The sequence below is a fragment of the Euprymna scolopes genome, chromosome 38 (genome assembly GCF_053919585.1).
Source record: "Euprymna scolopes isolate OS-2025 chromosome 38, ASM5391958v1, whole genome shotgun sequence".
Lineage (NCBI taxonomy): Eukaryota > Metazoa > Mollusca > Cephalopoda > Sepiida > Sepiolidae > Euprymna > Euprymna scolopes.
In genome coordinates this window covers 18,128,801-18,142,137 of record NC_136519.1, presented here as the reverse complement: position 1 = coordinate 18,142,137, position 13,337 = coordinate 18,128,801, and the positions used below count along the sequence as shown (strand labels likewise).

General features: G+C 34.9%; 1 protein-coding gene across 1 annotated transcript; it reads right to left on the bottom strand.

Moving 5' to 3' along the window:
- Nucleotides 1–238: 238 nt before the first annotated feature.
- LOC145263030 (uncharacterized) lies at nt 239–679 on the bottom strand. The gene has a single exon (XM_080119862.1). It carries the CDS (start codon nt 677–679, stop codon nt 239–241), a length of 441 nt encoding a protein of 146 aa, XP_079975988.1.
- Nucleotides 680–13,337: the final 12,658 nt, after the last annotated feature.

Sequence of the window (13,337 nt, the reverse complement as noted above, 5' to 3'; positions counted from 1 at the left end):
TCAAAAGTAAAAAAAAGACTTAGATGCCATCAGCTAGAATCGAAACATATAGCGTTCTTATACCACTATCAGCCGGTCACTGAGGTGTGACCGACAGACGTGTTATAGTAAATGTCTTAAAGCGGTCTCATGAAGATATGAAGATGGGCCAGTCATTAGGGTCTGTGTAGCAAGAAGAAAATCATACCTGAGATGTTGGATCTGGGTGTGGCTCCTTTCTATTCTCAAGATGATCTCTTCACCCTGGTGGCATTCTAGTGGGAATCCTCATCTCCTTGTCCTCAGGGCCGCCCTTCTCAGGACATGGTTGAGTTAGACATGCCCCAATACACAGGTCGCTTGCATCTGTGTACAATATCATAGGTTTATTCATGTCCGGGTATGCCAATAGTGGCATCGTTGATAGTTGATTTTTCAGCATATCAAATGATCGCTGACAATCATCTGTCCACTTAAAGCGGGCATTTTTTTTTTTTTTTTTTGTGAGAGCTATAAGAGGGGTAGCTATTCTTGAAAATACTGGTATGAATCTTCGGTAATACCCGATAGCGCCTATAAAACCTCTGACCTGTCTAACAGTTTTAGGTTCTGGCATCGAGCCAATTACTTTGATTTTATCATCATCTGGCTTGATTCCTTGTTTATTTATGACAAATCCGAAGTATTTGGTTTCTGCCATCTTGAACTGACACTTTGCCAATTTTAATTTTAAGCCATGTTTTTTTTTTTTTTTTAATTCAATTTTCACCCCAAACAAGGCACAGTGCCACTTTGAAGCAGGGGCTACTATTAGGGACTTAATTAGCGGGGTCATTATGAAGGGAGAAGAGTAGAAAGATGTTTGTTAACATTACACTTGAACTTCTGCATATCATTGCAGTTGGGAAAGCAGAATCCCGGAAGGGAGTTCCAAAGACCCGCAGTTCTGGGGAAGAAACTATTGGAGTAAAAGGCTTTCTTGCACCTAGGGATCTCTACTGTAAAGGGATGAGACTCAGTAGCTTGTCGGGTTTGTCGGGGGTAGTTACGTCGGGGAGGTACAAGTGTTTGCAGTTCGTCAGAGCATTCACCATTAAAGTATTTGTAGAACAGGCAGAGGGATGCAACATCTCGTCGATGGGACAGAGGCTGAAGCCTAGATGACAGTTCAGGACCTATCAGGTTGGCGACTCTTTTTTGAACCCTGTCCAGGAGCGAGAGACAAGCAGCAGATGCACCAGCCTAGATGTGACAACAGTTCTCCATACATGGGCGAATAGTTGCCTTATAGAGGTATAGGATACTGTCAGGCGTAAGTAGTTTTCTAGCACGGTAGAGGAAGCCAACCTTCCTTGCAGCAGCCTTGGCAATGCTCTCAATGTATCTATAGCTGATTAAATACCGTTTGAAGGTGTTTGAAATGTTCATTTATATTGCTCGAGAAAACTAGTATATCATCGAGATATGCCATAGCAAAACCTTCTAGCCCTCCAAGTACTATGGACATGAGTTGTTGAAAAACACCTGGAGCATTAGCCAATCCAAAAGGGCATAACTCGGAATTGGAAAAGCCCATAATGACACACGAATGCAGCCGTTTCACGGTCATCTTGTGGTTGTTACCGTTTAAGCTTTCGTCAGATGGATAAGAAATCGTTGAAAATGAAGACTTTAACGTATAAATGTATGTTTGCGCATGCGTACAAATAACGTTTAGTTAACTTATGCCTGACAAGTTGAATTTTTTTTTTCAATTTTGATCCCTTAGCAGCTATTTTACCGGCTAAAATTCAATAAAATAACGGTCCACAAAAAATATAATCATTTTTACCTGCCTTGCTCCGCTCTGCGAACTTGCGTTTCGAAAAAATGGGGACTGACAGACATAATGAGTTTTATAAATTAGATCGAAATAATTTGAGATCTTTACAGTGAAACAGTCCGCTAGAGTACAGGTCATATTATAACGGCTACTAATTAGTGTGGTCTATATATACAGCGGATGATTCGCGATCCCTAAGATTTTATGACCTTGTGCCTAATTTTAAATTTATTTATTTATTTTATTTTTTTTTTACTATTATATAAGTCAGTTTGTGAGTTTCTTCCTCATAGGCTCAGTCGTTTAAGGACTTATCTTTTGCAAATTTCACATAAAGCTAGTTTATGTCTGGCAGTGTTCTTATGTATGTTTTGTACAGAAATTCATCCGATAAGTATCGAAAAAAATCCGATCTTAGAAATAGTTTTCTCTCTTATGGATAAAAAAGAATTTTTACAGAAGAATATTTTACGTTACACCGACCGAGGGATACAAAATTGTAGCAAATCATTTCTTCGTAGAAAAACAGATTAATTATAATCTGGAGATATACTTCTACTTTAACGGTAAAGCATTCGGCTACACATCGAATGATCCTCACCATTTTATTTTATTTTTTCTTATTGAGTTCATTTTACGATAAAAGAGGTGCCATTTAAAATCGCCGCAAATCATTTCTTCGTTTGCTTATTTTAAAACTAAACATTAATAACAAATGACTTTTCCAGGACATTTATCGTCAAGCCCAAATATCAGTTAATGTGATATTGTAAAAACATACCGAATTTTATGAACGACATTATCATGTTTTTTTGTTTTTTTTTGGCCAATTGGTCTACTGGGCAAATTATTCCTAGTAATATATATAATAATCAAAGGCGTGATTCTATAATGCATACGAGATCTGCATAAATTGAAATATCGTGCTTAAGCTATTTGTATGGCCGGGCAACGCCGGGCTGCCAGCTAGTATTTTTTTTTTAAACTAACAATTCATTTAGTGTGTATTCTTGGTCGGCGAAGAAATCCTAGACAGATGCAATTTTCCGTTTATTAAATTTTTTTCTTTTAATTTAAATCCAGTTTCGTTTTCGGAAGTTGGACGACGTACTATATTTTTCCCAAACGAAAAACAAAAAACAAACAAAAAAAAACTGCCTTTAATCTCTCCTCTCATATAGGAAACAATATTTTTTATAGAAGAACTTTTAAGAATTACGTACTTGTATCTGCTGCTATTCAGTTTGAAATCAAATTGTACTTGTTGGGAATGTTAAAATGGCGACCAAATGTTTTTACAGCATTCGTATTCAATGGTTCGTCGCTAATTTATCTATTCCATTAAGCATGATTGATATTATAAACAGATAAAGTTGTCTCATAATTGCCTCTCGCGTAGTTCGACGCGTGCCAAATCGCTATCAATTATAGATAGAAAATGTCCGAATTGTTAACTCGACCACTTTATTTTACTAGAGTTTTCCAAACTGGGTTACAAGGTTAACTTTGTGTATTGCAAGATAAACAAGATCCAAACTTCTATACCGCTAACATCGCTGAAGCGTAAAGTCCCAAATAAAATATTATTCTGCTTTCATTTCATTCCAAAATTAAAAAACTGAAAAAGACGTTCTTTTTGCTTAACCAAAAATGTCTCTTAACTTCAATGGCGGTGTTGGTTTTCTTGTTCCTTAAGTTTACTTTTTCCTCGTTGAGTTTCTCTCTCTCTCTCTCTCTCTCTCTCTCTTTCCCTATTGAGTTTCTCTCTCTCTATCCCCGTTGAGTCTCTCTCTCTTTCCCCGTTGAGTCTCTCTCTCTTACCTCGTTGAGTCTCTCTTTCCCCGCTGAGTCTCTCTCTCTCTTTCCTCGTCGAGTCTCTCTCTCTCTCTTTCCCCGTTGAGTCTCTCTCTCTCTCTCTCTCTCTCTCTTTTCCCGTTGGGTCTCTATTTCTCTCTTTCCCCGTGTGGTCTTTATCTCTCTCTCCCTTTCCCCGTTGAGTCTCTCTCTCTCTTTTTCCCGTTGAGTCTCTCTCTCTCTTTCCTCGTTGAGTCTCTCTTTCCCCGTTGAGTCTCTCTCTCTTTCCCCGTTGAGTCTCTCTCTCTCTCTCTCTCTTTTCCCGTTAGGTCTCTATTTCTCTCTTTCCCCGTGTGGTCTCTATCTCTCTCCCTTTCCCCGTTGAGTCTCTCTCTCTCTTTCCCCGTTGAGTTTCTCTCTCTCTTTTCCCGTTGGGTCTCTCTTTCTCTCTTTCCCCGTGTGGTCTCTCTCTCTCTCTCTCTCTCTCTCTCTCTCTCTCTCTCTCTATCTCTTTCCCTGTATTGTCTATCTTTTCCCGTTGGGTCTGTCTTTTCTCCTCTCTTTCATCGTCTCTAATCCTCGCTCCTTTACATCTCCCTTTTTTTTCGGGTTTCCGTTATTAACAAACAAGACTTAAAATCTTAAATACCGACCATTTGATTGATGACTTATAATTTGTCAACCAAATGATGATTACATTACAGTGATTTTCTATAACGCAACTGCGACACCTTTCGTAATATAAACATTACGCCGGCTGTTACCGGAAACTTAAAACTGCAGTAACTTATCTTATGACGTAGACTCGTAATCTTAAAGACAAAGGTTAAAGCTTAGGTACGTTAATAAAATTATTTTTTAACTAGCGAGACCTGTGGAAATTCCACAGTGGACTAATTCATATGTGATAAATTGAGGTATGCATTCTGATGCAATCACTTATCTCATGATGTGGACTCATAGTCTCGAAGGCAAAGATTAAAGCTTAGGTACGTTAATAAATTATGTTTTAATGATATACCAAGTCGGTGCAAAATGTTTTCGGTTTGTACAGGATGTACAAAAATAACGGAAGAGTTTTGAACTTAAATAGTTTCTTTATTTTTGACACCTTCCTGTAATTTAAACACAATCTAAGACATTGGGAAATTAAAAATGCAAAATTCAAACACTTTATTTATGAAAATCTAGCCTGCTTTGCTTGGCGTTGCCCGGATGTTTGAAGGTGTGTTGAGCAAAAAAGAAGAAAAAAAAAAGTGGTTGTAGGCAGGCAGGCGGGTTCGAACCCGAATCGCGAAGGAGGAAAAGAACGTAAATAAAAGAACACGTGACGCGTTAGCTGTTGCGTCCATCCCTAAACCGGAAGTGGCGAAGGTTTAAATTAAGGCTAGTCAATCGAAAAGAGAGGACGACTTGCGAAAATATCGGAGAAAAAAAAAGAGACCCCTTTTTGTAGAAAAGTGCCCAGTTGTGGGTAAAGGAATTAATGTTTTTAGCCAATTTTTCGATATTTGTCGTCCGAAGGGTCGAGCCTGTAAAAGATACCGATCTCGTGAAAATCCGTCGCCTCTGTCGAAACATACATACATACATACATACATTTAAACAGACAGGTGAGATTTACATCATAGATGTTTTTTTAAATGTTGCTAATTTTATTATCTTTCGCTATGGCAAATGGCCACCACGTTCTCCAGACTTGACTAGCTCCGACTTTTTCTTATGGGGATATCTTAAAGAGTCTGTTAACAAACCCCAAACCCTGCAAAAATGTAATGAAAATATCAAGAACGAAATAAGGGAGTTAAACTGCAATCCAGAGATTCTGCAATCTGTCATGAATGTTATGGAATGAGCAGAAAATATGCGAAGCTGAAAATGGGCAGCTTTTAAGAGACATCATTTTTCATAAAGATTATTTGAATTTTTAATTTCTCAATGTCTTAGTCTGATTGTGTTTAAATTACAGAAAGATATCATCAAAAATAAAGAAACTATTTAAGTTCAAAATACTTCAGTGACTTTTTGGTGTAAATCGGCGAAAACTTTGGCACTGACCTGGTAGTTCGCACAGTTCAGTTCACAAAGGGCTTTCCGCTTATCGTGGCACCAGTCGTCCGACTTCTTGTAACTAAACACAAACAATGCTAATTCAAGAGAGGCATAGTTGGTGATTGCGCAACACTTGCTTCACAATAGAATTCCTGCAGACACTCTACAGGGATGTGTCTATTATCTCTAGAGTGTCTGCAAGAATTCTATTGTGAAGCAAGTGTTGCGCAATCACAACTACGCCTCTTTTGAATTAGCATTGCTTGAGTTCAGTTGCAAGAAGTTGGACGGCTGGTGCCAGGATAAGCGGAAAGCCCTCCCACATAAGAGATCTAATACTTTCAAATGGTTACTCATTCAATATTGACCGGGCTCAACGTCGCATAACCACACGTGTCAATGCGATTATACCGTGTATATTCCTCATAAGCTCAGCCGTTTCGGAACGTATCTTTCGCAAATTTCACACACGAATAATTTATGTCTGGCAGTGTTCTTAGATATGTTTTGTACAGAAACTCATCAATAAGTATTGACAATCAAAAAAAAAATTCGATCTTAAAAATAGTCTTTTCTCTCTTATAAGAAAATAAATTTTACAGGAGAATATTCTACATAACAACAGCCAAAGGAAATAATAAAATCTCATTTCTTAAAACAAACAAAAAAAACGGATATATTATCATCTGGAGATGTAGCTCAGTAGAGGATTCGACTAAGCCCAGGTGCACCTTACCATTTTATCTTATTTTTTCTTATTAACAAGTTCAATTTACGATAAAATATATCATTTAAAATCGCCGCAAATCATTTCTTCCTTTGCATATATTTAAACTAAACTTTAATCAGAAGTGCCTTTTCAAGGGTATTCGTCGTCAAACCCAAATATCAGCTGACGTGGTATTGTAAACAAACATAGACGGAATTCGATGAACGACATTATTATTTTTTTCACTTATTTGTTTTAGTTTTATTTTATTTATTTTGCGAATTAGTCCACCGGGCAAAGAATTTCTCGTAATATATAATAATCAACAAAGGATTGATTCCATTATAATACATACGCAATCTGCGTAAAATAAAATATGTTTAAGCGTATTGTACGACCGGGCAACGCCAGGTGTCTAGCCAGTATATGAAAATACAGATAAAATTTTCTTATATATTTACTCAAATAGTTTTTTTTTTTAAATGTCCTCTTGACTTCATATCTATATCTGTAAAAGGGGAATTGTCTGAGTATGCGTACATTTCCCTACGAAACTACTCTGTCAATTTTCACTCTTGACTCAAGATTTGACACAAGGGGTATTGAGATTTGGGAAAATCTTTTTAATCGGTTTTCAGCCAGAAATTTGGTCAGTTCAACGATTTGAAAACCCTACAGAAATTTTCCGCCAATTTTGGGTCTAAACACTTGAAATTTTAGATGTAAGTTACTTGAACATGGATCAAACTTTAATTTTATTTGAGCCCCCAAAAATAAAATGTTAGGGGGGGGGGTCAAAATTGGGTCAAGTTAAAAAAAAATTAATTAATTTAATTTGATTAATAATTTAATCAAATTACTCGGCCAAATTTTAGTCTAAACATTTGAAATTTTACAAAGTGTATTCAGACATGGGTAAAGTTTTTTAATCGGTTTTTGGCCGAAAATTTGGAGTCAAAGTTAAATATTTGACCTTTGCGGTCTTTGCAAACTATTCAGCAAATTGTGGGTCTAAACATTTGAAATTTTACATAAAGGGTATTTAGACATGCTGGGCGACAATTTGGCTGCCTAGAGATCAAGTTGACAGACTCTACCAAACTTCTCTGCTAATTTTAGGTCTAAACATTTGAAATTTTAGATGTAGGTTACCTGGGCATGAGTCAAATCTTTTAATATGTATATATATATATATATATATATATATATATATATATATATATATATATATATCCAGATCAATTTCCAGATTAATAAAACAACTTAACAATAAACTACCAATTATTATTAAAAAATTAAATTAGAAATTAGTGAATTGGAAATTAATTGATTTTGTTCTTTGACATCTAAAACTTGTAGAATCCCTGCTAGTTTATTTACTCTTGTTCTAAATGTTTTTATCCAAAAATGCAAGGGTAGACACCTTCTCATCGGAGTGAAGAACACTTGTAGCTATTGGGTGGTTTTGTTGTCAGAATAATTATTAGAGGATATATATTATTTTATTTAGGTATCCAAGAACACAATGCACGAATTGTAATTTTGGTTCTGAAGCCATGAGTAACCCAAGTAGATTATGGATGAATAGCAGATGTAGGTATGGGTAAATAATCAGTTTTAAGATTAAACATATACTTTAGATTCTTAATTTGTTAAATAAGCTATCGTAGCCTTTTCTGTATCTCTTCTGTGTTCGTTAAGTCTTAATTTCAATTTTCGCTGTGTTTCACCTATGTACGCTTGTTGACAGTTGTTACATGGGATGTCAACAAGCGTACATAGGTGAAACACAGCGAAAATTGAAATTAAGACTTAACGAACACAGAAGAGATATAGGGAATGGTAACGCCCTAAATGCACTCTTTTGCCATTGTGCAGAACACGATCACTCATTTAATTTAGATCAAGCGAAAATTATTAAATACGTGATAGATAGAGCTAAAAGAAGACTTTTAGAATCAGCATTAATATTGAATACTAATACTATTACGCAAAGAAAATGCTTCTACCATTTAACCCCTAGCATAGGGAAAATAATAATCAAAGAACAAAATATCAAAACAGATCCTGGCTAAACCGTTTTTCCTTAAATATTTCAACAAATGAATAAGTTTAGAGAAGAAAAAAAAATGTACATATTTATTTTAACGCATTTTTAAAAGTGTATATATAGACATCGAACAACCCAACCTTCCCATACACACACATTTGTTTGTCCTTCCCGACATGGGTAGGATTCAAGAACTGTCTTTTTCGCACGATCTATGACTTTTTCTTTTCTTACATTTTTATTTTTTATTTCAATTATCCTGAAGATGTCCTCTGAAATAAGGACGAAACGTTGATTTTTTAATAATTTCATTCGTTTTTTTCTATTTTTCTCATAACATAACGTCAACCACCGCTGGTATTTTTTCATTCCTTACACACACACACACACACACACACACACACACACACACACACACACACACACACACACACACATATATATATATATATATATATATAATTATTTTTTTACTATAATAATTATATATATATATATATATATATATATATATATATAAAATATTTAAGAAAATCGAACTTCTTCAGTTATAGAAGACTCTAATAATTTTTGAAATTCATTCAGGTCTCCTAAACAAGTCCAATCTAATGGTATTGTATTACACCAACGCCAGGAGGATTCTCACACTTTAAATGTGACTATCAGTAATGTTCGCTATAAGATAAAATTATACTTGATGTCTTTAAATGTTCGCTTACAGTAATCCTCCAGGATTGAGGATTTTTCGCTCTGATAAATAACTTTGACTCAAGTTACACAAAGGTAAACACTTTTTTTTTACAAGAGTTACCACTTATCAAGGCCCGAAGACCAATCGAGGATAAGGATTAATGAAAAGTGGTAGTTTAGTAATCGTTAATGGTGTACATTGGGTAGAATTTGGATTATTTAAAAGGGCAGCTTAACAAGAACTTGTTTACATTGGATTTGAAGATGACCATATTGTAATCGACTGGAAAGAATACCAATGGTACAGTTTAAAACGGAATTTTATTGCATATCGTTTTTGTTTTAGTAACTTCACGATCAGATTGCATTTTTGAAATTCACGAACTTTGACAATCAGGCTTAAGTAGGGAGCATTCCAATTCCTGCTGTAGCTGTTCATTTGAACCTGAAATCAAAAGTTTATCAGTCATCTTATAACGTGTATAGCATTAATATACTGAATTTTTAAGTCTACTCCTTTCAAATGCGGGCAGTTTTAAAAAAGAAACTTTGCTGATGGAATCTACGTTTAGAATTAGGCACAGATAGTGTGAGAAATTGTTGATAGTAGTTGTAGTTAGTTGAGTACTTTTGACAAGGGAGGTATAGACTGGGGCTCGCCACGCCTCTTCTTAGGGAAAGAGGTTGCAGGAAAAAGAAAAGGGCATCAGCTAAGTTTCGAAGCCCGTTTTGAACTCTATCAAGGTTAAGGTAGGGTGCGCTAAGAAGTTCCTAGGTGTGACAACAGTACTCCATTTTTTACTTTTTTTTAAAGATCGGTATATATTCAGAATCTATATATTAATACGATAGCGTGTGTTTTCTGTGACACGTTTACATCCGGGTCGTTTAATTGTTATGTACTTCCATTTCTTGTAATAAATAATTTTACCAAGAATTCTTTCCGAAGTTTTGATTTCGGTTTCGATTATAGTTGATGGCACTCAAGTCATTTAATTTTTTTCATAATTGTACTAAGAATTCTTAATAATTTCGGTTTCGATTATAACTGATGGCAATTACGTCATTGTTTATGATAAATAATTTTACAAAGAATTCCTCATAAGTTTGTGCTTTGGTTTCGATAATAGCTGAAAGAGCTAAAGTTATATATATATATATTATATATATATATATATATATATATATATATATATATATATATATATATGTATATATATATGCAAGAATTGAAATATCATATTTAAGCGTTGTTTACGACCGGGCTACGCCGGGCGTCCCTGCTAGCTTAAATAAATACTTTTGCAGGTTTAACAAAAGAGCTACAATAATATCACAGCGTCTCCATTTATGCTGACTATCTACACAATGCTAACATCAATATATTACATATGAATGAGTCCTCTGTGGAATTTCCACAGGTGCCGGTAGTATTGATTATTATAGCATAGCACAATCATGTTGACACATTGATTCCTGTTAAATCACTGAAGTTAAGCAACGTGGAGCCTGGCCAATAAGATGGATGATCATTTGGGAATGCTAGATGTTATGTTATTTTCCCATGATCGAGATATACATGCGGTTGGGGACCACTTGTGATTTTGATATTTTCTGTAAACAGCATAGCTTGTGCAGGGCTAATATTACTAGGTTTCAGCAATTTTCGGCAATGTACGGCATAATAACGCTGACACACCGGTTCCCGTTAGATCATCGAAGTTAAGAACATTGAGCCTGGTCAGTACTAAATGGGTAACCACTTGGGAATACCAGGTGCTGTATGTGCTCTGCGCTTATCTCTGTATTGTTTCCAGTCGCCTAGCACTGGACTCAAGCAGTGTCAATTCAAAAGAGATGTGGTTAGGAACTGCGCAACCCTTGCCTGACAATTACACGTGCAGCTATCTTTATAGGGGGTATCCATTGTTTCCTGAGACTGAACGGAGGCATCATATTACAATTTCGTTTATCTATATATCCTGCATCGTGGCTGGTGGCGTCACTGATTTTTAAATCATCATAGTTAAGTCCGCTCTTGTCGCCTTTTTAATCTTAGGCTGACTAGATTTTTGCACTAGATGCTTTATTGTGTGACGTCATTTCTTGCTATTCCTCTTACTAAATAGCGCTTTAAGGTTAACTGCTTGTCCTCTCGTCAACTTCTTCATCATCATCATTCATCAACCGCAGTCTAGATGAGTTCGATAAACTTCATAATCTTTTCGTATGGCTGTTAACGTGTGCGCACGTCACCGTTACACACATCGGAAAGCAGAAGGACTGACTTAACCTTCCAACATACAGCACTTTGGTTGTCCCAAATGGTCACTCATTATGCACGGACCAAACTTTGTGGTGCTTAACTTTTGTGATCTGAAGAAAACTTGTGTGTAAACCTGATTATGCATATATATATATATATATATATATATATATATATATATATATATATATGTATATATATATATATATAGTTTGTTTTTTATACAAACATTATTAGTTACATATGTGCATACATATTTCAGTGAGATTTCACTGAGACATATGTATGTAACCAATAATGTTTGTATAATAAACAAACTATATACCAGCTTAGGTCTGACCTGTCCTGAGCACTCTTTAATAATTATGCGACTTCCAGTTATATATATATATATATATATATATATATATATATATATATATATATATATATATAATGGTTTTATCGATTGGTTTCCTAGATGTAAATTTTGTTATGTTGTGCAGGATGTGTGTGCGTATATATATATATATATATATATATATATATATATATATATATATATATATATATATATATATATATATATATACACTAGTGTTAGGACGATTAATCAGAATCGGAAGATTTGGGGGTATCGGAATCGAAAAAAATTGATGCTATTTTCCGATGCCAAAACGATTCTTTTAATTCTTTTATTTGATTTTGTTTGAAGTAAAATCTTCCATTGCTGGTAATAATGATAAAATAATAAATATTTATTGATTTAAAATTTCCAGTAAAGCTAAAATCGATAGATCATTCTCCACAAGTGTATTTTGACGTTTAGGAAAATATCTGCATATTTAACATATGTTGTTTTTTTTTTACGAAAATCTGGGGGAAATAACAATCTTATAGAAAATTGGCATAATTTTCAAAATATTTGTTCAAATTTCACAAAAATCAGGGAAATAAGGCCCCTTGTTATGCTCTTCCAGTGTTATATCAAATTTCACTTCTCAGCGTTTCATAGCAATTTCAAAATTAAAAAATATTGACCTGCAATAAAATCATACACAGGGTTTAAGTAGATAGATAAACAACGTGAAGCATAAAAAATTTTCCCCCAAAATTAATGGATTTGGGTTTAAATGCATTTCCCAGCAACGCTGAGTTACTTATCTTTTCTCCCTCTCTTATTAATATAATTGTTGGCTTAATTAATAATCTTTAAGTTAATAATGAAGTAAATAAAGAAAACCTTTCCTCCTTAAATGACTTCATACTGGAAGTTATATGGATGGTGTCAAAAAACAAACAAATTAACAACGTAATATTTTTAGTCTTTTACACACAGACGTAGGAAACGAAACGTCTTGTTTATTACATTTTTACAGACGAAGAGAAAGACATGTCACATACGCGCCTTTATAAATACAGCCAAAAAGGAGATAACTCAAAGTTACCAACGTCCTGGATATGACCTTAAACTATAGCCGATGGTGAGGGCCCAGCTTGCGGGCTTTGGGGAGTGTGGAGCCACCCTTTAATTGCCATTGCTCCCAGGTCCACTCTAACTCGAAGTGGTAGTACCTGTTAAGGTCCCCACTATGGGTTAAATAGAAACAAACTTACAAAAAAAAAAAACAAATATATTCTATTAAAGATATTTTCTTCAAAATCACTGGATTCGGCATTAAATAACCCGAAAAGGGTTGATATGCCGTAAAACAACCAACTAACTAAAGTTATCAACCCTAAAAACACGTCATCACTTAACAAAGGGAGGCAACTCCAGGTTATCCTTACATTACTGAAAATTAAGCGTCAAAGGGAGACAACTCTTCAAGCATTAAGAACCCATCACCATTGATATATTTCCAAAATAATACACTCAAATTTGTTTTAGTATATTCCCGGGCAACACTGAGCATCTTTACATAAAACTGACAAAGTGTAAGTATTACACACAGGGTATTGGCTACTTTTCTATCCACTATATATCTCTAAGTGT